This window comes from Fusarium redolens (genome assembly GCF_020744475.1).
Source record: "Fusarium redolens strain MPI-CAGE-AT-0023 chromosome Unknown BKA55scaffold_2, whole genome shotgun sequence".
In the NCBI taxonomy this organism is placed as follows: Eukaryota; Fungi; Ascomycota; class Sordariomycetes; order Hypocreales; family Nectriaceae; genus Fusarium; species Fusarium redolens.
In genome coordinates this window covers 134,553-153,679 of record NW_025763665.1, presented here as the reverse complement: position 1 = coordinate 153,679, position 19,127 = coordinate 134,553, and the positions used below count along the sequence as shown (strand labels likewise).

The following is a 19,127-nucleotide window of genomic DNA, read 5'->3' as shown; positions in this document are numbered from 1 at the left end:
GTCGTCGTATCTGCTGCGTGTCTCTGTCTTGCGTAGACTAGTTCGGTGAGACGGCTACTGCCGATGCAGGGGGAGTAGAGCAGATTAAAGCAGTTGATTTATTGTTGTGCGAATTCCAGGGATCGAATCGGGAGCGACAAGACACCTACGGAGTACGGAGTTGCAAGTAGAGACAGCTGTACAGTACTCTGTATCTTGGTTCGTCAAACTTTCTATCCCCTTGGGCTGACACTGTCTGGGCAGGACAAGGCTGAATGGGGGAAAAGATCGGGCGTGCGTGGTGACTGGATCGGAAGCTTGCGAACTGGGGTCCGTCCGTGTGGGAGAATTGGGACGAGATGATGGTTTGTTAGCTTGAAGGAGGCTGGCGTTGGCGCTTGGTTGGCATCCGCTGTCTGACTGGCGACTTGGAGGGGGGGAACGTTTTGGGCTAATTAACAGGGGACTTTGGATGTAGAATCACTCCTTTTGGGCGTCATAATATCACATCAAAAGATTTGTAACTTGTGGTGATGATCTATCATAAAGAAAGAAGTTGGAAAGATTTAGCTTCTTTGTCTGCTAATAAAGTACCCAGTGGTAATTTATGACAGCCCGAGCAATCGTTGAAATGGCAGGAGGTGGATCATGTCTTTCTTTCCTGCCTTCCATCAATCATCAACAACCGAACCGAGCTTAGCGAATCCACCAAGATGAACCAGGAAGAAGGAACGATGGAACGGGCAGCGTTGAACACGAGCGTCTTTGTGTTGCTTTAAAGCTGTTGATACTACGTTATCAAAGTTGCATTAATTCGCTGATGTATGAAGGCAGTTAAGAACTCTAAAGAGATTCAGCATGATTGAGTTGCGCATTCTACCCCTGATCAATATTTTGTTTTATTTTCCCCTGTCATCGCCAATCTGAAGTTCTGTTGCTATTGCTACGGGTTGTTAAGAGGAACTTCACAGCCACAACCAGAGACGCAATCGGCATTTGTGGCCGTTTCAGAGGCCTCTCACTGGGTAACTCTTGGTTGTTAGTGGATTTAGGACCCCCAGCCACTTGCTCAGGGCTGAAGTTAACCCCTGAGGATAGTCTCCTCGTAAGTTGTGGGGACGGTACCTAATTTTAGAGGCACGTTTCAGAAAGACATTCTGGGTAGTTCAGGGGTCCGGTCCGTGTCAATCAAAGCAAGATTCTCCTATGACGACGGAGACAAAATCTGGGCTTGAAGATGCCGTTAATTTCATATCTTCGTATATGATTTTTCCATAAAATTCAATCAAAATCATGCACTCTTGATTCACAATTCCATCAAGATGTATTAGCCGAGGGCTGAAGCAGGGTCTGATCCGACCTCAGCGCTTGTCGAGGATCTTGGGCTCCAACTATTCTGGAAGTAGGCTACAGGCTAGGGAGCTAAGAACTTAAAGATAGAGTTCTATAAATCTGAAATCTTAGACTTCAGCTACTACAGAGCCTCGGCCTGTAGTACTGCTTCTTGATTTGTCCCGAGCTTTGCTATGTGTATCTCAACCATCCCGAAACCAAGCGGCAGGTAAGTCTTCATCATCATCTCTCATGCTACTGATGAACGGGGAATCGACCGAACTTAGCCGATCGTAAGCCCAGTCGGGTTTTGGAAACTCTTTGTATTGAAGCCCAGTACCAACTTGTGAGAGTAAATCTTTGGTGTGACTTTCCTCGAATATGTTCTTGGCGTCGCATGCCACTCGTTTCAGCCTGGGAAATCGGCTCTGCTCTCTTCTAATATTCGCAAGTCCCAACAACCCCTTCTTTAGACGTTCGGGGGGTGGAGGGAAATCTGGTTCCACAAGAGTGAGAGACGTGATGTTTGGGGGAAGAAAACTTGTGAGTGACTTCTCGTCAGGGAACTCCAAATTCTGAGTGCTGCGCACTGAATTGCTGTTGAGAAACAGCTCTTGTAACGCTGCAAAGTTCTCCAGGTGGGGCATTGGGTCTGTCTTGGTGTCTCGACTCATAAAGCCCCGGATACGAAGATCAAGATGAAGCAACTCGAGACTTGCGCGGTGCTTCTCGAGGTGACTGACGATATGGCTTGCTTGAACTTGCCAGCGATGAAGCTGATCAGTGTGCGAGGAAGTAGCATGAGTGGCTTCATATGTGAACGCCTTCAGACTACCGGTACACGAGGGAAGGATCTTGTCGAGTTGATCGGGACTCAACCTAAAACCTCTGAGCTCAAGTGCCTTCAAACTCGATATTTCAGGCAGTGGCAGTGACGTGTATAGAGTCAGAGTTTCGAGACCTGGTGAAATGGGTATAAGCTGCGTTGAAAGCCATTTCAGATCAAAGTCCCCACGAAGCTCGAGGCTTCTCACCGGGAGACTGGAAACCCCAAGGACCTCCAATGCCTGCATTTGGTCATATGTCTGATGAGCTGAAATATTAAGAGCCAAGTGTGGACAGTTGGGCAACAAGGCAAGAAGAATAAATAGCAGCTCAGCTGGTAGAGTGCTCGCATGCGATTCTATATTCTCTGTCGCGTTTGGAGACTGAGCTTTGCCGAGGATGAGACCTCAAAGAAATGCCTCTCGATAAGGTGATGCATCCTTTCTTTGGTCCCAGATATGTGAAGGCTTCAATCCTCTCGCTCTTGCTATTTGTGTGAAGCATTCGTGGGCGTCGTCAAAGTCAATTGGTGAAGCCACTTGTTCGCAATAGAAGATGACAGCCTTGGTAGATGAGGCAAGATGTCGCTGTGAAGCGATGGTCCTTATGAAGAGGGGCAATGATTTCTGTACCAAAGGTTTCTGTAGGAACTAAAGGTTTTCAGGACCAATAAGAAATACATGATGAAGAATATCCCGACTGATATCACGAAAACGTCTCGAGACGAGACACAGCGACACCAGTACCTGACGATCTTCGCAGTAAGTGGGCAAGTTGTTCAGGGTTATCGGTCAGGTATTCTTGTTTTCCGCGGCAGTGTAAGCAGAAGTAGCCAAATATTTGGCGTAGTAACTCTGGACACAGGTTGGCAAGTTTAGGTAACTGTTGTTGGCTTTGAGTGTCTTGATTTTGAGTACGGCCCATTGTGTCTTAGGTGCCCCGTACTGTACCTTAGGTTAGTAGTAGATGTGATGAGAACAAAGATTCATTGATGATTGATGACTGTTGCAAGGGCAAAGATAGGAACCATTGACAATAAAGAGGAGGTTACGAGGATGGAGTACGTGTAGGATTTTAATCGCCAGCTCAAGAAGCAAGTGCAGGGCGGATTGGATTCGGGTAACCTACCTATCTGAAACATTTTAAGAATTATATTATGTTCTATGAGATAATCGTGTGCACTATTCCAAATAGATCAAACTTTACTTGGGGTCTATTTTAATTTTGGATGGTTTCGGAACATCATTCTGAAGTTCTACGACTCTTCTTCCCTTTTTCCCCAGGTGGGAAAAGATTGACCTATTTTCAGGGCATTACAAAGACAGGTAGCCAACATCAAGGAGTCAGTCAAAGCTTTGAGAACTGGTCTGTTGGCTTAGTGCGGCTGTCACGTTGCGATCTAACAAAGGCCAAAGGATTTTATGGCTATTACCTTTTGTAAGGTATCATTCAACTTGGTTCAACCCTGTCGTTACGTAGTATTTGATTGATTGATTGCCTTGCACGGGTAAATCGTATGAATCTACGATCTTCAGATGATCTACATCACGTGTATCGCTTCTTGCCGAGCCATCAACTCCATCTTCAACTCCATCTTGACCGTAAACTTACCTAAAGCAAAAGGAATTAAAGAACCCTTGTTGATGCCAATGCGAAAAGGACCATTATTTCCGGAAACCTCGGCCAAAAACTTACGATGCCTCCTCTAAACGAACCGCCCTTAATTGGCGTCTCCCCCCCCCCTCCAAACCAATAATTGGTCACTCCCCTTCACTACTTAGCGCTCGGGACCTGCGTCCCCCACTCACACTTCCTTCTTTGGCCATGCCCTGATGTAAGTGCTTTTCGTAGTTGAGGTTCCAAATGGGGACATCATCTCTTTCGCCAAGGGACCGACCAACCTAAATTGGTCCCTAAATGGGCCCTGATATTGAATTTTGAGGGTTGGTCGGTTCCCTTATAAAGGAGCCTGTATTCTAAAAGGGTGAGGTCACTTCGTTTCTGGCGTAATTCATTGTTTGTGAGTTACCTTTGTTGTTACTATATAGAGAGCTTGCAGTTCACTCTTTTACTGCAACAAGACTCACTATCACTCATTCATTCTTCCATTCCATTCTATTCTCTTATACCAGGTATTCATTACATTTCTTCTCTTCTCTTCATACACAATGCCTTCAGTCAGCACTTTCATCACCGCCCTTGTGGCTGGTTTTGCTATTGGAGCTCAAGCAGGCCCTTGCAGACCTCATGCTCCTTCAAGCTCTGCTATTCAGTATCCTGTTTCTTCCACTCAACAGACCGCAGACGGAACTTCTGCTGCATACACTGATGTTGTGAGCAAGTCTGAGACTAAGGCTTCTCTTTCTACCACCGCTGTGCAAGTCACCAGCACTACCAAGGACGAGTCTAAGCCTGCTACTGCTGAGGAGACAACTACTGGATATCCTGCTGCCGAGACGACTTCTGCTTCTGCTGAATCCCTGACGAATGGGTCTACTTATCCCACTTCCGAAGCTGATACCACTGAACCTGCCGCCGAAACTACTCCAACTGCTAAGGAGGACACAACCTCTGCTCCTTATACCACACAGGAGTCTAGTGCTGCTCCTTACACTACAACTTCAGTCCCCGAAACCACTTCAAAGCCAAAGACCACTCTCGACACCACCACCGTCGCCCCTACAACCACCTCCAAGCCTACCACAACTACCTCAGAGGCTTACACAACCACCTCCGCTGCTGCTACTTCCGGCTGCCCTCCTCGATCTGAGCTCACCTGCGCCAAGACTGGCTTTTTCGACAACGGTGACAGCAATCTCATCCAAGTCTTCTACGACTATGAGCTTAACCAATGTCAGGAGGAGTGTGACAAGACTGACAACTGCAAAGCCATTGGTATCACCACTAGCAACCAGTGTGAGCTCTACGATGCTGCTGTTTCTGCCCTTGGATTTGAGGCTAGGGACGGCTGGTACTACTCCGTCTACGATGCTTGTTGCTTCAATGGCGAGTAGGTAGAAACTGAGCAGGCAGGCATGCCATGCACAGGTAGATATAATCACTATATATGGGTTGGTATAAGGTGTTTAGGAACCTTTTCGGCATGAAAAAACAATATCTCCTTTAGATGGTTTTGGCACTAATTTATAATTCCTTACTTGTTTCAATATATCATTTCATCCTAGTCTCTCTACACGGCTCCTGGACGCTTTTGTTTATCTCAGACTCTTGTCTAGTATCGTCAAATCGCTAATCGTAAATGTGTGACCCTGTTCAATATTTTGAAATCTGATTCTTCTCTTTGTTTCATTTTTGAGTTTTTCTTTATGCGGTAGGGTTGGCCTCAGTTGCCTGTACGTCTTTAATTGTCAAGTCCTCAGCCTTCTTTGTCACTTCGGCCTCGGTATTGTCACCGCCCTTAGCACCTGGGAATCGGGTTCCCCTGTTCTTGACCTTCTTTTCCTTCTTGACCGGTGGGGGGTAGGCCTTCAGGGTGACCTCCTGCCACTCTTTTGAGGCTTCGTATTCAGCCTGGATAGGGTTCATAAGCTCCTGGAATCCCTTGGTCACCGCAGCCTTCAAGTCTTGAGGTGTCAACTTGAACATATCGTGTTAGCAACCGTTTTCAGCAATCAATCATTCATCAACAGAACATACCACGTCGTTTCGGTAATCCTCGTGGACCTTCTGGATGTCGCTGTAGACCAGTGGTTCGCCTTCACGTCTCTCGACCTTGAACGATCGAGAACCAGCCTTTAAGCCAGAAACTGGCAGCAGGACATACTCCACAAGTGCCAGGACACCGTTGCCCTCAACCTCCTTTGGAACACACTCTGCCTTGCGAATCTTCTTAGCCACAACATCAGGTGCGTCAAGTAGGTCGATCTTGCTGTCTGAAAGCCATCTGTTAGCATGGTTTGCATTAGGGATATGCGAGCGAAGCTCTTACTCTCGTCGCTTGAGCTCATCTTGTTTCCGTTCAAACCAGCAACCATGGGGTTCATGAGATGGGCGCGCTTGTAAAGTCAGCTGTGTTCCATCCAAGAATGGCACAAACATACCTTTCGGTACCCAAGCTTGGGTAACCACTCAGTGGCGGCTGTGAAAAGCTTCCTCTGATCAACACCACCAAATTGAACGTCGCAATCGAGATACTGCTCATCCAATACTTGCAGCAGAGGATACATGAGACCACTGAGGGGCGCATTGCCAGTCTGCTTGACCACCTCAGCACCAGCCTTCTTGGCATCGTGCTCAGACACCACTGAGGCAAGCTTGTAAAGGTCCATCACATAGTCGGCGGTCTTTTGGTAAGAGCTTCCAAAGACGAATCGTAGCTGGTCGGTAGGGACTCCGCAGGCCTTGAGCATTTCAGTGATAACGAACTTGTAGTACTCGGCGCGCTTCTCCACGAGCTCAATTGGAGCCTTCAGGTTATCGAGGAAGCCATGAATGTCGGCAAGCAAGACGGTGACTTCGCAGCCGGCAGCGAGGTACTGGGCGATTTTGACGGCGGGGACGAAATAACCACAGTGAGGGCGGCCAGTTGTAGCGGTGCCCCAGTAGATCTTGGGGTTTCTCCCCTCGGCCAGGATGGATTCGATAATCTCGGGATTAAGGACCTCAGCGAGGTTTTCCTTAATGAGGACGAGCCTCTCTGCTGGTGACTGACTCGACATTTTGCGTAGGGATTGTACAGGAAAGATCGCGACAGAAAGAGGGAGACCACTTTTATTCTGGATTGACTTCAGGCGTGTTGCTGCCCCTCCAAAAGTCGATGGTGGGAGTCACATTCAGAACCACCCCGCCGGAATCGGAACCTGGCTTTTCCGAGGCGAGATCGTATGAGAAACTCAGCATAAGTTTAGCCCATTCTTAGACTGTAGCTGTCAGTAACTCATCATAATCTGAATAGATTGGTCTGAGTTTATGGTTAACATAATCTAAATGTACAGAACTCTCTAGAATTGACCATAAAGCTTCTTCATTTAGTCACTCTTAGGAAAGAATCGATAAACTTAGCATATCTAATCACTCCCATAATCAATTATGAAGAGAAACACTAAATTCATAAAGGCAGTTTGGAGACCTTTGAGTATTTCATGCGTTTGTTACTCTCAACTTGTCTAACATCCAATGCCTCCCAGCTTCTAGGGTTGAAAACGGAGTCTCCGTTTTGGTTACGGTTCCATAACGGATGAAAGGTGGGGTTCCGAACCGCGCTTCCTGCTTTAAGGTCTTCCGTAGCAGCATATTTCCAGTGATTGCACAGCGCTTGCATAACTGTTTTATGTATAATGTCTGGAAATGCCTTAACGGACATCTCGGAACGGCAGAGTCATGTAAGTACCAGCGAGCGCTGAGTCATGCTGCTCCAATTATTCAAAGCAGACAATGGTGTGTATTATTTTTTAAGGCTTTCAATCGAAATCTCAGCACTCTCATTATCCTTCATTTTTATGTGATCCTTCTCTTGTTAATTATTATGTATCTCTGGGCGACTGGAGGACCGAGCGTATTGTAATAGTAGAAATGTAAAGGTCAGGGTCCCCTCCCATGGTGTTCGTGGTTGACGTTGTACTTCTCGTCTTGTGATTATTCGTGGTAGATCGATAAAGCTATGCCTCTTATGGAGTTAGTGCCCGTTTTTAGCCTAGTCATAAATGGTTAGCCCCGAATGGCTCATTTGGCCAGAGCATTTGGCTGTAGTCATTCACATCAAAAGGTCACCTGTTCGAATCAAGTTCACAGAGTTTTCTTTTTTCTTCTTGTTTTCTTAAATCAAACATCAAAAATCTTCCTTTATAAACTAAATGATGTACAAATTTAATAATATATCTTGCATTTGATGTGACCATCCTCTTCTTGATTGAATCAAATCCTAGGACAATTGATAGATAGCCTGAGCATACCATATTTGTCAGCCCGTGAGCTCAGGGTGTTACACCTTTATCCCTGTGCCATTTAACTTTGCCCAACTCAACGACTTCAACTCATTTACAGCATCATATCACTTCACTTTCTTACTCACATCGACCTTTCCTTACATTGATTCATTGTTTGTTTTATTTTGTCATCACAATGGGGCGGCAGGAACCTCTCCTATCATACAACACCACTCGTTCCTCGAAAACCAGGGGCGCAAATAGATCAGTCAAGGGAGGATTACTATCTCAGCTTCATACAGGCTCACATCATGAAACTCCCTCTACACCGAAATTGACACCTCGAAAGACTATTATAGCTATTTTTCTCGCACTTCTAGGACTCAGTTTGTTGCACCGGCCAGTCAGTAATCGTTACAATGGCGTTCCTCGCTATGGAAACGGATTGCGAACGCCTGAGGAGCGAGCACGACATATTCTCAGCCATACACCATTGATAGGTATGACGACCTGCACCTTTGCCATAATCAGATGAATGTTGACACGATAACTCCAGACGGGCACGTTGACTTTCCAATCGTGCTACGTTTTGCATACGGGAACCAGATCTATGATGACAACTTCACTCAGCCTTTTGAGCAGGGCGAGCTTCCTGGACATGTTGACTTGCACCGTCTTCGCCAGGGTCAGAGCGGTGGTGCATTTTGGAGTCTTTTTGCTCCATGTCCATCAAATGGTTCCGACTTCTCTGACAAGAACTATGCTTCCAGTAAGTTGTCATGGTTGTTGATTCATATAGCTTCCTACTCACGTACATAGGCGTACAGTTCACATTGGACCAGATTGATGTCATGACGAGGCTGCAGGCGGCCTATCCTAGCCATTTTTCTGAAAAGGTCGACAGCTCCAACGCCTTCGAGGCCTTCAACCAGGGCAAGCTCATCTCACCCTTTGGTATCGAGGGCCTGCATCAAATCGGCAACAAGGTATCTAACCTTCGTCGGTTCCATGAGCTTGGTGTGCGCTATGCTACATTGACCCATAACTGCCACAACAAATTTGCCGATGCTGCAATCTTGTCAGACCCTGATCGAAAGGCTGAGCCACTGTGGGGAGGCGTGAGTCCCCTGGGTCGCAAGCTTGTTCGCGAGATGAACCGCATCGGCATGATTGTTGATCTTTCTCATGTCAGGTATGTTGGACTCACTCCCCACCATGAATCCAATTTTAACCAAGACTGCCAGTGAGGATACTATGTTGGATGTGCTAGGCGGTAAGGATGAATGGACTGGCTCTGAAGCCCCCATCATCTTCTCTCACAGCTCCGCCTGGAGCGTCTGCCCTCATCCCCGAAACGTTAAAGACAATGTTTTACAACTGGTCAAGAAGCGAAACTCCCTAGTCATGGTCAACATTGCTCCTGACTTCATCTCTTGTGTTGATACCGGAAAGGAAAATGGCCTTCCTGAGTTTTACCCCCAGAACTCGACTCTTGCACACGCAGCTCAGCACATCATCTATATCGGTAACCTTATCGGGTACGATCATGTTGGTATCGGTACCGACTTTGACGGTATTCCATCTGTTCCTGAGGGCCTTGAAGATGTCACCAAATATCCTGACCTGATCGCCGAACTCCTTCGACAGGGTGTCAGCAATGTTGATGCAGCCAAGGTTGTTGGAGGTAATCTGCTGCGTGTGTGGAAAGATGTCGACACTGTTGCTGGTAAGTTGCAGGCCAAGGGACAGCTGCCGCTGGAGGATGATTTGCCAAAGATGAAATTTGACGAAGCTCAGGAGGCTTCTTTGGGGAATGCGTAAAGTTGATAGTACCGCGCTTGAACACGGCGATCTAGAATTCATTTCCATTTGATCGTACATTGTATATACAAGTCTTGTACAACAAGGAGATAGCCTGGCTTGCTTTTTCTCCTCAGTATAATAACTCTCTAGCATTTAGACATGCCATATCATTCCTCTCTGGGGGTATTTGCCGATATTTATACCCAAAACCAGACAACCCACTCTTCCAATGATTCGTTTAACCTCGTCGTTCCACCCTGTTGAGTCTGTTGGCCGTCGCCGTCTGTGTCCTTGTTCGTTGACCACGGACTGGCAGACCCATGGCGTGACGTCTACCACGGTATGATCCCATATCCTTTAGTCGTCGAATATTCTCTTGGACCAAGCGACGGGCGTCCGTTTCGATGGTCATTTGTGATAATTCGGCCGTAATGGAAGTGACGGTTCTGGGAGCAAGTGACCCGACCTTGGCGAGCTTGTGAATCGAGTATTTTGCCATAATTCGGGCAGATGTCGTGGGCCCAAGAGCATAGAAGGACTCGAGGGCTTTCTATCAGAGGGTCTGGTGTGAGAATGAATGAGAGCGTTCGGTGGCTGTTAGACTTACCTTGACGAGCTTCTGCTCGCCGAAGTTGACGCCAAGGATGAAGACCTATACACTGTTAATCTCCAATTGTTTGAGGGACAGAAATGGGTGCAAACGTACCATGGTGACGGATTATCGTGGGTATCACAGTCGCATGCCTCGATCTCCAAATCGAAGCCGACCTGACGTGCAATTGGAAAAAGATGGACAATTCGGTAAAACCTAGGTTAATTGCTGCACTGAAAGGTACAAGACAGCCACCAGGAAGCTCCAGCAGGGCGGGGTCCACTGGAGAAGTGAGCCGCGACAGGGGAATGAGGCTCTGACTTAAAAGTTAGTGTAACTCTACGCTCAAATGGTGTTCGTCATGTCGAATCTTTTCTGTCGCTTCACGGCCCTAGATCAGCAGGGCACCAATGAAAGAACTCGCTTCTCTGGTGGCTTTAGCCGCTGAAACGTGCTGGAACGCAGAGTGAGCTCTCCACTCCCAGTCCGGCAGCGGGGGCCATCTGCAGGTAGTTTAGGTCCCCCAATTGCGCACGCAGCGGGGACCAGCTCCCCCCGGTCAGTGGTCTATCTCTACGGTATAAGTGTCCCTTCCCGTCCCTCCTCTCCAACCTTTCCCTTTCTCTGCCTCTGTATTCTTTGATCATCAGAGAAACAACAATCATGTTCAATCTTCGTCGCCTTTTCGTGTCGGCCCTGGTCCTTGGGCTCGGCCTCCTCTTCCTCGCCCAGACAGCTGAGGCTGCTAAGGGTCCCAAGATCACCCACAAGGTCTTCTTCGACATTGAGCAGGGTGACCAGAAGCTCGGCCGTGTCGTTATGGGCCTCTACGGCAAGACTGTTCCCGAGACAGCTGAGAACTTCCGCGCTCTGGCTACTGGCGAGAAGGGCTTTGGCTATGAGGGTTCTGCTTTCCACCGTGTCATCAAGAACTTTATGATCCAGGGCGGTGACTTCACCAAGGGTGACGGCACTGGTGGCAAGTCCAGTATGTTGCGATAGCTTCGTCTCGGTTCAATTCATCAAATGCTGACATTTATCTTCAGTCTACGGTGACCGCTTCAAGGATGAGAACTTCAAGCTCAAGCACACCAAGAAGGGTCTCCTCTCCATGGCCAACGCCGGTCGCGACACCAACGGCTCCCAGTTCTTCATCACCACCGTTGTCACCTCGTAAGCGCAACCCATCGCCAACGAACCAATTACAATCGCAATACTGACAAGCGTCTCCAGGTGGCTCGATGGCAAGCACGTCGTCTTCGGTGAGGTCCTCGAGGGCTACGACATCATCGAGAAGATCGAGAACACCAAGACTGGCGGTGCGGACCGACCTGTCGAGGCGGTCAAGATCGCCAAGAGCGGCGAGCTCGAGGTCCCCCCTGAAGGTATTCACGTCGAGCTCTAAGAGGCAACACTCTTGTTTTGCACCTGTCCGTTGCCTCGCCTTCATTGATAATCTTCAAAAGGCCGGATTTGCTGATGCGTAGCCTTCGCCTCAATTAGACCTTTACGGCACATCTGAATTCGCTGCGGAGGAGGTTTCCGCTGGTTGGTCTCCTCTCCAGAAGGCTGGCCTCTTTGCCGTTGTTGCTGGTCTTGTCTTTGTTGGACTTCGCCACGCCCGTCAGCGCTCTCGATTCTAAGCGACTCGAGACTCAGTATTCAATAATAGACAATACAACACCGACCATATCAAGACCAAATGTGTGTTTTGATCTTTACCGATTACTAGTCGTTCCTTTCAATTGTAGAATTACAGCCTAAATTTATGGTGAATTGGCATTCTGCTCCGTCTTGTCCATATTATAGCCATCGTAGCTCTAGTAGAACAACATCCCTGTCACGTGGGGCTCACCTCACCACCAAGTTCCTCCCCCGCCATAGAAGAAAAAAAAGTTGTGTAAGTAACCTACTAGACAACATCAATTTGACGATTCTCGATCTCTTCGCGAATATTTAACACATCTCCTGTTGTTGTTTTCTCCAAAGTCAAGATGAAGGTTCTCAGCCTCAACTTCCTCACTTGCGCCGTCAAGGCCTGCAAGTCCTCTAAAGACTCATACCCTCTTCACCCCAAGGACGCTGAACTCGTCCAAGACGATATTGAGTTGAACCCTGACATGATCCTCAACGTGCTGCCCCGTCTCGACTGGACAGCTCTTTGCACAACAGCATCTGAGGTGAGTTGGCGAGAACAAGGCGATAATGAAACTCGCCGTCTGTTTTTGAAACAAGTTTCTGACACTTTCATGTTACAGTTGGGTTTCCCTCAACTCCCTGAGCAGCCTCCTACAGCAGTTGAGCTTCGGGCTGATGAGAAGACCCTCAAGGATCTTCACCATCTTCTTCTCGAGACTCAAATGTCCGAGGGAAAGCTCGTTTGTGGCAACTGTGGGCATGAGTACGCCGTCAAGGAGGGCATTGCCAACTTTTTGCTGCCCAGTCACTTGGTGTAAAGATGACAATATCGAGCCATGATTTGTTACGTTCGCAAGATTTCATCGGAGATGCATCACCACTAGAGAGGTCGGATGTTCATGACTAGAGGTGTCATATCGGAGTTTGGCGTTGAATTCTTTAACTTCGATTCGCATCTGGGAAAAGTACTCAATAAACTTGGGTCAAGGCCCTTTATCTGGATCCTCAACCCTATGTCCTGTCTACAGTTGATGCTCGCAACATTACATGCCGATACTAATCCTCCCATCAAGTCGCACCAAAAGGAACCCAAACTCCGTAATTTGATATACAAGTATCATTCCATATGGAAGACCGATCCATGAACAGCGCTCGTTTATTCAGTACAAGTGGTTTACTGCTGCTTCTTTTGAGCAGCGGGACCCATGTCCTTCTCAAAAGCGCCATAGGAGACCTCGAGACTAGCCAGAGCCCGCAGACCAACGCCGAGCAAGGAGAACAGGACAAGAGCAACGATGATTCCCATGAAGATACCTGTAAAGGATTAGTATGATGTGAAGCATGCGCAGAGTCTACGAAGGTAGCTTACCGGGTGTGAAGAACTGGTACTTCTCAAATAGACCACGGGTGTCGCGTGTGGCGTTACCAGGTTTCTTTGCGTTGTCCAAGACATCGCGCTTCAGGTCCATGTGCAGGGGCTCGATGAATTCGGGCTCGTAGATGGTCTTCTCGGACTTGGATGCGGCGACCTTGGCCTTGGTGGATGGCGTGCCAACGAAAAGGACGGTGTATGAATCATTCAACCATTGCTCACTCTCTTCCCACTGCTTAATAACTTCTGTAATATGGTCAAAATGTGAACTTCAAGCGAATTTTTATCATAACTGACCGTTCTCATTCTTTGAAGCCTTGATTAGGGTGAAATGAGGCTTAACCTTCTTTGCCTGCTCATAACACGCCGTCTTGATGTAGTCCTGGATCGCAGCCGCATCGATCGACTCGCCAACAACCTCAGGGACAATAAACTTGCCCTGGATTTCCTTGCGGCCGATAGCATGGTGAAGATTGGACATGGTGTTCGGTCGTCGAAGATCAGCAGCGTTGACACCCTCATGAGCAATCAGGACGTAGTTATCAGTCGGACATGAAGTCAGGAGGCCCTGAACCTGCTCGAGAGCTTGGGATCGCGTCTGGATGTGGTTGTTGCTGGGTGCATCGGAGAACCTAAATCGTCATCGTTAGTAGGGAGCTCCTAGTATAGGTAGGACACGGAGGCGCGCGTCATACTTGGAGGTAGAAAACATAACCAATGGCCATGAGTCTGAGAAAGCGGCGGCGGAACCGCTGAGCGCAAGAGCGCTGGCGAGAATCTGGAGACGCATCACGGATGGTATTTGCTGGTTATTGGGCGTTGTGTCTGCCTGGCGATTCCAGCTTGTGATGATAATGCTGGCATTGAGAGAGCTGATACAGTAGCATCCACCTTACGTAACTAATCCGATACGTGCAAAGCCCCGTTGCGTGCACACCTCGGTGAGCGCTAGAGACCCATTCCGTTGTGGAGCTACCCTGGGAAAGTTTCGCGACTGTGGATTTTTTGATGTTCAAGATACTATTGTAGCCAACAAAATAGTTTACTCGATACATTCTGAGAATTGTATTTGCACGTCACGACTATCGTGCACCTAAGCAATCATGTTCGCCAAACCAAGACCCAAAAAGAGCATTTTGCCTCCACCATCCAAGAAGCGAAAGATGACATCTGCTGTCGAGGAGGTTAACTTCGACTTCGAGGCGCGACAGGAATATTTGACTGGTTTCCATAAGCGCAAGCAGCAGCGTATCAAGAATGCTCAAGAAGAGGCTGCCAAGAGAGCTCGCCAGGAGAAGCTTGAGATGCGAAAACAGGTACGCCAAATTTTCAAGCGAGATTACGACTGTCAATTTCGAATTGTACTAACATATTCTACTTAGATACGAGAAGAACGAAAGCGCGACGTCGAAGAGCACGTCCAGACTGTAAACAGATTATTGCAGGAGTCGGAAGCTGCTGGAGCGGTTGAGCAGGAATCTGACGAGGAAGACGGGGAGTGGGACGGTTTTCCTGATCAGCCAGAGCTGGATATTGTTGATCACGAAGAAGAGTACATCGACGAAGATCGTTATACTACTGTCACGGTCGAGTCTGTGTCGGTGACACGAGATGGATTACACAAACCCCAAGTCGACGACAAGGATAATGAGGAGGATAAAAAGGTTGAAGAAACCAAGGACGATCAAAAAGCAAAGTCACGACGGGAACCCAAGAAAAAGAAGAAGAAGTTCCGATACGAGACCAAGTTCGAGAGGCAGTTGACGGATAAGAAGCAGAGAATCAAGAAGGCAAAGAGGAGGTCATGATAAAGTACGTTGGAACTCAGTGGACTTGGACAGCATAGAAGGATGTAAGAGGCGCACCATTTACAAAAGATACCCTTTGAGAAAAGCCAGCTTCAATCAGCTAGTAGTAGAAACGTAACATGACATGCGGCAACTGCTCCATTCGCTCATCTGGCCAACACCTGGAAATACCTGCAACCAAGGCATCATACAACTGGACGAGTATACTGATGGCTGCGGACATGCTAACGAAGATGGATCCTGCATCCGGCGCGAGTGCTTAAAGGTCGAGGATAAATTAGATGTTGCCAATCTCGGCCTGGAGCTCTTCCAGCTCCTTCTGGAGAGCGTTGTACTTCTGCGACATCTCCTCGTACTTGGACTCCCACTGGTCACGCTCGTTCTCAAGAGCTTGCACCTTTCGCTCGAAGTGTCCGGCCTTGACGTCGGTCTGTCGGAGCCTAGAGAATCGCTTTGTTAGCCGTTGTATCATTTATGATGCCTAAAATTGATGGTTGTCGAAATGGCGGTAAGGAGGCTTGCTAAAGGGGGTTCAACGTACTTCTCGTTGGCCTCACGGAGTGTCTTGTCGGCATCCTCGGCCTCCTCCTCGAGGAGTTGCAGCCTTCGCTGAAGGGTCTCGTTCTGAGTTCCGTGCTGCTGGCCCTCGTCGGCGGCCTTCTTGAAGTCCTTAACGGCGTTCTCGAGCTTCTCGACCTCGCCCTCGAGAAGGTTGTTCTTGTGCTGAAGGGAGGTGATTTCCTGCTCCTTTGACAGATTCTCTTGCTCGAGAACCTTAACCTTGCTCTGGAGCTCCTCAACCTTGCCGCTGGCCTCGTCGGCCTCCAGGCGGAGCTGGTTCATTTTCTATCCACCATCGCCATATTAGCATGGGTCGACCAACGATAGTTTACCCCTCCACAACGGTTCCTTTTGGGTTGCCATGGCGGGGTAGCAAGTAACTTTTTGGGTAACTAACCTCCTTGATGCGATCCATTTTGATAAGCGACGAAAGTTTTGGTTAGGTTGAAGAAAAGGCTGAAGGAAAACCGGCGATGAAGACAGAGGTCGTGTTGTTCGGATGTAAGATGAAGCGGTTAAGTACCTACCAAGAAAGGGGAGGAGTGATGCCCCTCCACAGCTGCCCCGGTGGAGGCCGCGTCTGGGTGTAGCCCCATTGGCTTGTGGCGGTCGTTGAGGTGTGGCGCTCACATGCCGGCACTTTCCACTGTAAACTTAGGGAGCATGCACCCAAAGATAGCGGTTGCCCCGCCAGCCAGCACAGGCCGACCAAAACATCCCGGCCGTGAAGGTCCTGGCAGATGAGCAAATGACCCTTTCATCTTCCAACCGTAATTACCTCTTTGATTAATTGAATTCAATGACGAGATCAACATCTGCCTAATTCTATCCGGAGACAGACAAAGATATTCTAAATCCTTGATTCGCTTATAGTAGCCATCATGTTGGCGGCGCATCGCGACCAAGAGAACTTGGTTGTTAGCCAGCAAGTTCCGACCAAACAGCAACACAATACACGATTTCCAAAAACGCCTTCCCGATTTCCTCAGCATGATGAAAATGCTCCCACTGCCTTTACCGGCAAGGTCGGATTGGGTGGAGTGAAGACGCTGAACAAAGGCAATGGAACACGACAGGCCATGGTCACCCCAATGGGTACGCATGATTCTTTCCAGGACAAAGAGCAATATGCTAATTGGAGATGTGTTAATAGGTACCCAAAATCGAGCTCCTCTAGGCAACAAAACCACCAATGCCAAGGCTAAGAACGGGCAACTTGGTGGTGTTAAGAACATCATCCAGGGTATCGAGCAGACGCAACTCAAGCCAACGGCACAGAAGCCCAAGCAGCGACCAGTGGATCTTGCACCTCTCGAAATTCGACTCAAGGAAGAACAGAAGCCCATCGAGCCACAGGAAGAAGAGCCTGAATATGCCCCGCCAAAGCCCAAGGATCTCCCATATGAATCGGACTGTTTCCCCAAAGACATGCTGACCCTGGAGGGCTTGAAGAAAGAAAATATTCTGAAGGGATACTATCAGCATTTCTACAATCCAGTTGATGATAATGGCGTTTCTCGACAGGACAGGGAGTTTGCAGAGACAATGAAGAAGGTTGCTGCCAAGGCGGAGGAGAGAAACAAGCGAGAGACAGCTGCTTTGACCTTCAACATCGATGACCTTTCAGACACTGAAGTACAGATCAAGGCACCAGTACCAAAGGCTACTATTGCGGACTCGGAGCGAAAGGTCAAGGGCATCCGACCCAAGCAGCTTTCAAGTCTGGCATCAAGGCGCGCTGCCTCTGCTTTGTCCATCCACTCAGACGCCAGTAGCAACAGCAAGGCTTCGAGTGTGGCACGAACAACAAAGATTCGGAAGCCTCTCGCCTCTTTGTATCAGAACAAGAAGCCTGTCGCCAGAAGTGTGGTGCCTGCCAAGACATCACCTGCAGACAGTGTTACTGGCGTTGCTGCGTCACGAACCACTATTGGCTACAACCGAGGTAGATCAGCATCTTCCATGGTCAACGCTCAACGTCGCGGAACTACCGCACCTGTCGGAACACAGCGTGCTGTCAAGCCCGTCGAGACAGTCAGCTCTCTTCAGTCTGATCTCACCATCACTCCAGTTCGTCTTCGCCAGGCGGTAAAGCAGCAGCAGGATACCAAGCCAAGACCTCAGTTCATGTCCATCTTCGACGAGGATGGTGAAGATGATGATCTCCCACCTTTGAGCCAGCCACTTGACATTTCCGACGATGAGGAGGAGGAGTTTGAGCTGAAGCTGAACTTCTAAGCTGTCAACTTGTACTGCAAAAATATTTGGCGTTTGGGAAGAAGCTTGTCGTAATATTAATATGGGCGACGAGTCGGAGTTTGGAAGGTTCTGGATTGTGAGGCCACAATCGCTGTACTTTTTTTTAATGTCTGTATGCCAGATGGTTCATGTCGAGGTATTAGCTGCACTTGGCAAATATTGACCATGAATAGATTTGTTAATAATGACTTGACTTGTCCTTTGATCTGGGTTTAAGGTACGTTTTCACAACTGTATAGTGTCTTGGCAGGCATGTGAAATGGTATAGGTTAGGTCTGATCCAAACATTGTCTTCCGTTTCAATGAATTGGCAAGCTACATCTGCAAGATCACGGAACTGCTGCTATTTGCGGTGTTCCTCTTTACTTTGATTCATGAATATACATCATCTTGCCTTTGTTGACTTAGAAGAGTCTCTTTCATCTTTGTTTCTCGAACAGATGGAATGCTTGGACAAAGACCTCGCTTTCATGCATGATGACATCTGCCTTGTTTCCAAACAAGGTACCTTGTCAAACGAGTGGTTCAAAACGGTAAACAAGGGACGGATGCATAAGAGGGCACACCGCATTGGCGTTTATAAATTAACATTGAAGCCCAATACAAAACACGAGGGAGTTTGCAGCAAAATAACGGACAAACCAATTCATCCAATATCACGTCCACTGACGCGGTGCCAGTCCCTTACTTACTTGATCTTGTGGAACGCGTTAATTGGCAACCAAACGCATCCCCACCAACCGTGTATCGACCCAAGCACGACATCCAATCACAGCTACAATAACCTTCCAAGCCACTCAAGCTGTGGCTGGGCGATCCCTCTCATTTGACCTGGACCTTACCGCTAAAAGTAACTCTACTCATCCCTGAACCAAAAGTCAAAGCAAAGCAAAGCAGAGCGAAGCGAACGTCAACTTCCTTGGTCGTCAGCCATTTTTTCTCATTCTCCCACCAATTTCCCCCCTCGTTTTCCTCGACACTTTGGACATTGCTATCCATCATCGCGCCCACCTTTGTCGCGCGCATCAATCATTTGAGTCAGTCTGCTTGTTCACGCTCTGACGACTTTTCTA

General features: G+C 48.2%; 11 protein-coding genes and 1 pseudogene across 12 annotated transcripts; 7 read left to right on the top strand and 5 right to left on the bottom strand.

Moving 5' to 3' along the window:
* Positions 1–1,514: 1,514 nt before the first annotated feature.
* BKA55DRAFT_589270 (uncharacterized protein) lies at positions 1,515–3,060 on the bottom strand (the record flags this gene model as incomplete). The annotated part of the gene is made up of 4 exons (XM_046194909.1): positions 1,515–2,519; positions 2,676–2,786; positions 2,817–2,853; positions 2,888–3,060. The coding sequence occupies 4 exons, from the start codon at positions 3,058–3,060 to the stop codon at positions 1,515–1,517; spliced, it is 1,326 nt and encodes a 441-aa protein (XP_046054539.1).
* Positions 3,061–4,304: 1,244 nt separating this feature from the next.
* Positions 4,305–5,150, top strand: BKA55DRAFT_533527 (uncharacterized protein; the record flags this gene model as incomplete). Its single annotated transcript, XM_046189484.1, has 1 exon — positions 4,305–5,150. The coding sequence occupies one exon, from the start codon at positions 4,305–4,307 to the stop codon at positions 5,148–5,150; it is 846 nt and encodes a 281-aa protein (XP_046054538.1).
* A 125-nt stretch (positions 5,151–5,275) lies between these two features.
* On the bottom strand, positions 5,276–6,884 carry BKA55DRAFT_553090 (uncharacterized protein). Its single transcript, XM_046191496.1, has 4 exons — positions 6,198–6,884; positions 6,086–6,152; positions 5,794–6,029; positions 5,276–5,733 (listed from the first exon to the last, which is right to left on the bottom strand). Exons 1-4 carry the CDS (start codon positions 6,813–6,815, stop codon positions 5,461–5,463), a joined length of 1,194 nt encoding a protein of 397 aa, XP_046054537.1. The 5' UTR covers positions 6,816–6,884; the 3' UTR covers positions 5,276–5,460.
* Positions 6,885–7,807: 923 nt separating this feature from the next.
* Positions 7,808–7,889, top strand: BKA55DRAFT_t48 (annotated as a pseudogene). The gene has a single exon. The product of its transcript is annotated as a tRNA-OTHER (tRNA).
* A 12-nt stretch (positions 7,890–7,901) lies between these two features.
* Positions 7,902–9,952, top strand: BKA55DRAFT_149659 (membrane dipeptidase-domain-containing protein). The gene is made up of 4 exons (XM_046184938.1): positions 7,902–8,521; positions 8,578–8,790; positions 8,841–9,213; positions 9,266–9,952. The coding sequence occupies exons 1-4, from the start codon at positions 8,218–8,220 to the stop codon at positions 9,840–9,842; spliced, it is 1,467 nt and encodes a 488-aa protein (XP_046054536.1). The 5' UTR covers positions 7,902–8,217; the 3' UTR covers positions 9,843–9,952.
* A 110-nt stretch (positions 9,953–10,062) lies between these two features.
* BKA55DRAFT_533524 (uncharacterized protein) lies at positions 10,063–10,533 on the bottom strand (the record flags this gene model as incomplete). The annotated part of the gene is made up of 3 exons (XM_046189483.1): positions 10,063–10,374; positions 10,432–10,476; positions 10,531–10,533. The coding sequence occupies 3 exons, from the start codon at positions 10,531–10,533 to the stop codon at positions 10,063–10,065; spliced, it is 360 nt and encodes a 119-aa protein (XP_046054535.1).
* A 115-nt stretch (positions 10,534–10,648) lies between these two features.
* On the top strand, positions 10,649–12,215 carry BKA55DRAFT_553078 (cyclophilin-like domain-containing protein). Its single transcript, XM_046191495.1, has 4 exons — positions 10,649–11,404; positions 11,463–11,589; positions 11,650–11,801; positions 11,920–12,215. Exons 1-4 carry the CDS (start codon positions 11,080–11,082, stop codon positions 12,057–12,059), a joined length of 744 nt encoding a protein of 247 aa, XP_046054534.1. The 5' UTR covers positions 10,649–11,079; the 3' UTR covers positions 12,060–12,215.
* Positions 12,216–12,410: 195 nt separating this feature from the next.
* On the top strand, positions 12,411–12,872 carry BKA55DRAFT_500635 (uncharacterized protein; the record flags this gene model as incomplete). The annotated part of the gene is made up of 2 exons (XM_046186765.1): positions 12,411–12,596; positions 12,675–12,872. The coding sequence occupies 2 exons, from the start codon at positions 12,411–12,413 to the stop codon at positions 12,870–12,872; spliced, it is 384 nt and encodes a 127-aa protein (XP_046054533.1).
* Positions 12,873–13,228: 356 nt separating this feature from the next.
* BKA55DRAFT_499634 (vacuolar ATP synthase subunit S1-domain-containing protein) lies at positions 13,229–14,216 on the bottom strand (the record flags this gene model as incomplete). Its single annotated transcript, XM_046186670.1, has 4 exons — positions 13,229–13,368; positions 13,424–13,672; positions 13,724–14,058; positions 14,122–14,216. 4 exons carry the CDS (start codon positions 14,214–14,216, stop codon positions 13,229–13,231), a joined length of 819 nt encoding a protein of 272 aa, XP_046054532.1.
* Positions 14,217–14,529: 313 nt separating this feature from the next.
* On the top strand, positions 14,530–15,234 carry BKA55DRAFT_683996 (nucleolar protein 12-domain-containing protein; the record flags this gene model as incomplete). Its single annotated transcript, XM_046198576.1, has 2 exons — positions 14,530–14,742; positions 14,809–15,234. 2 exons carry the CDS (start codon positions 14,530–14,532, stop codon positions 15,232–15,234), a joined length of 639 nt encoding a protein of 212 aa, XP_046054531.1.
* A 277-nt stretch (positions 15,235–15,511) lies between these two features.
* On the bottom strand, positions 15,512–16,354 carry BKA55DRAFT_711070 (putative tropomyosin; the record flags this gene model as incomplete). The annotated part of the gene is made up of 3 exons (XM_046200798.1): positions 16,193–16,354; positions 15,776–16,080; positions 15,512–15,674 (listed from the first exon to the last, which is right to left on the bottom strand). The coding sequence occupies exons 1-3, from the start codon at positions 16,208–16,210 to the stop codon at positions 15,512–15,514; spliced, it is 486 nt and encodes a 161-aa protein (XP_046054530.1). The 5' UTR covers positions 16,211–16,354.
* A 322-nt stretch (positions 16,355–16,676) lies between these two features.
* BKA55DRAFT_533518 (uncharacterized protein) lies at positions 16,677–18,033 on the top strand (the record flags this gene model as incomplete). The annotated part of the gene is made up of 2 exons (XM_046189482.1): positions 16,677–16,890; positions 16,949–18,033. 2 exons carry the CDS (start codon positions 16,677–16,679, stop codon positions 18,031–18,033), a joined length of 1,299 nt encoding a protein of 432 aa, XP_046054529.1.
* Between the last annotated feature and the right edge of the window lie 1,094 nt (positions 18,034–19,127).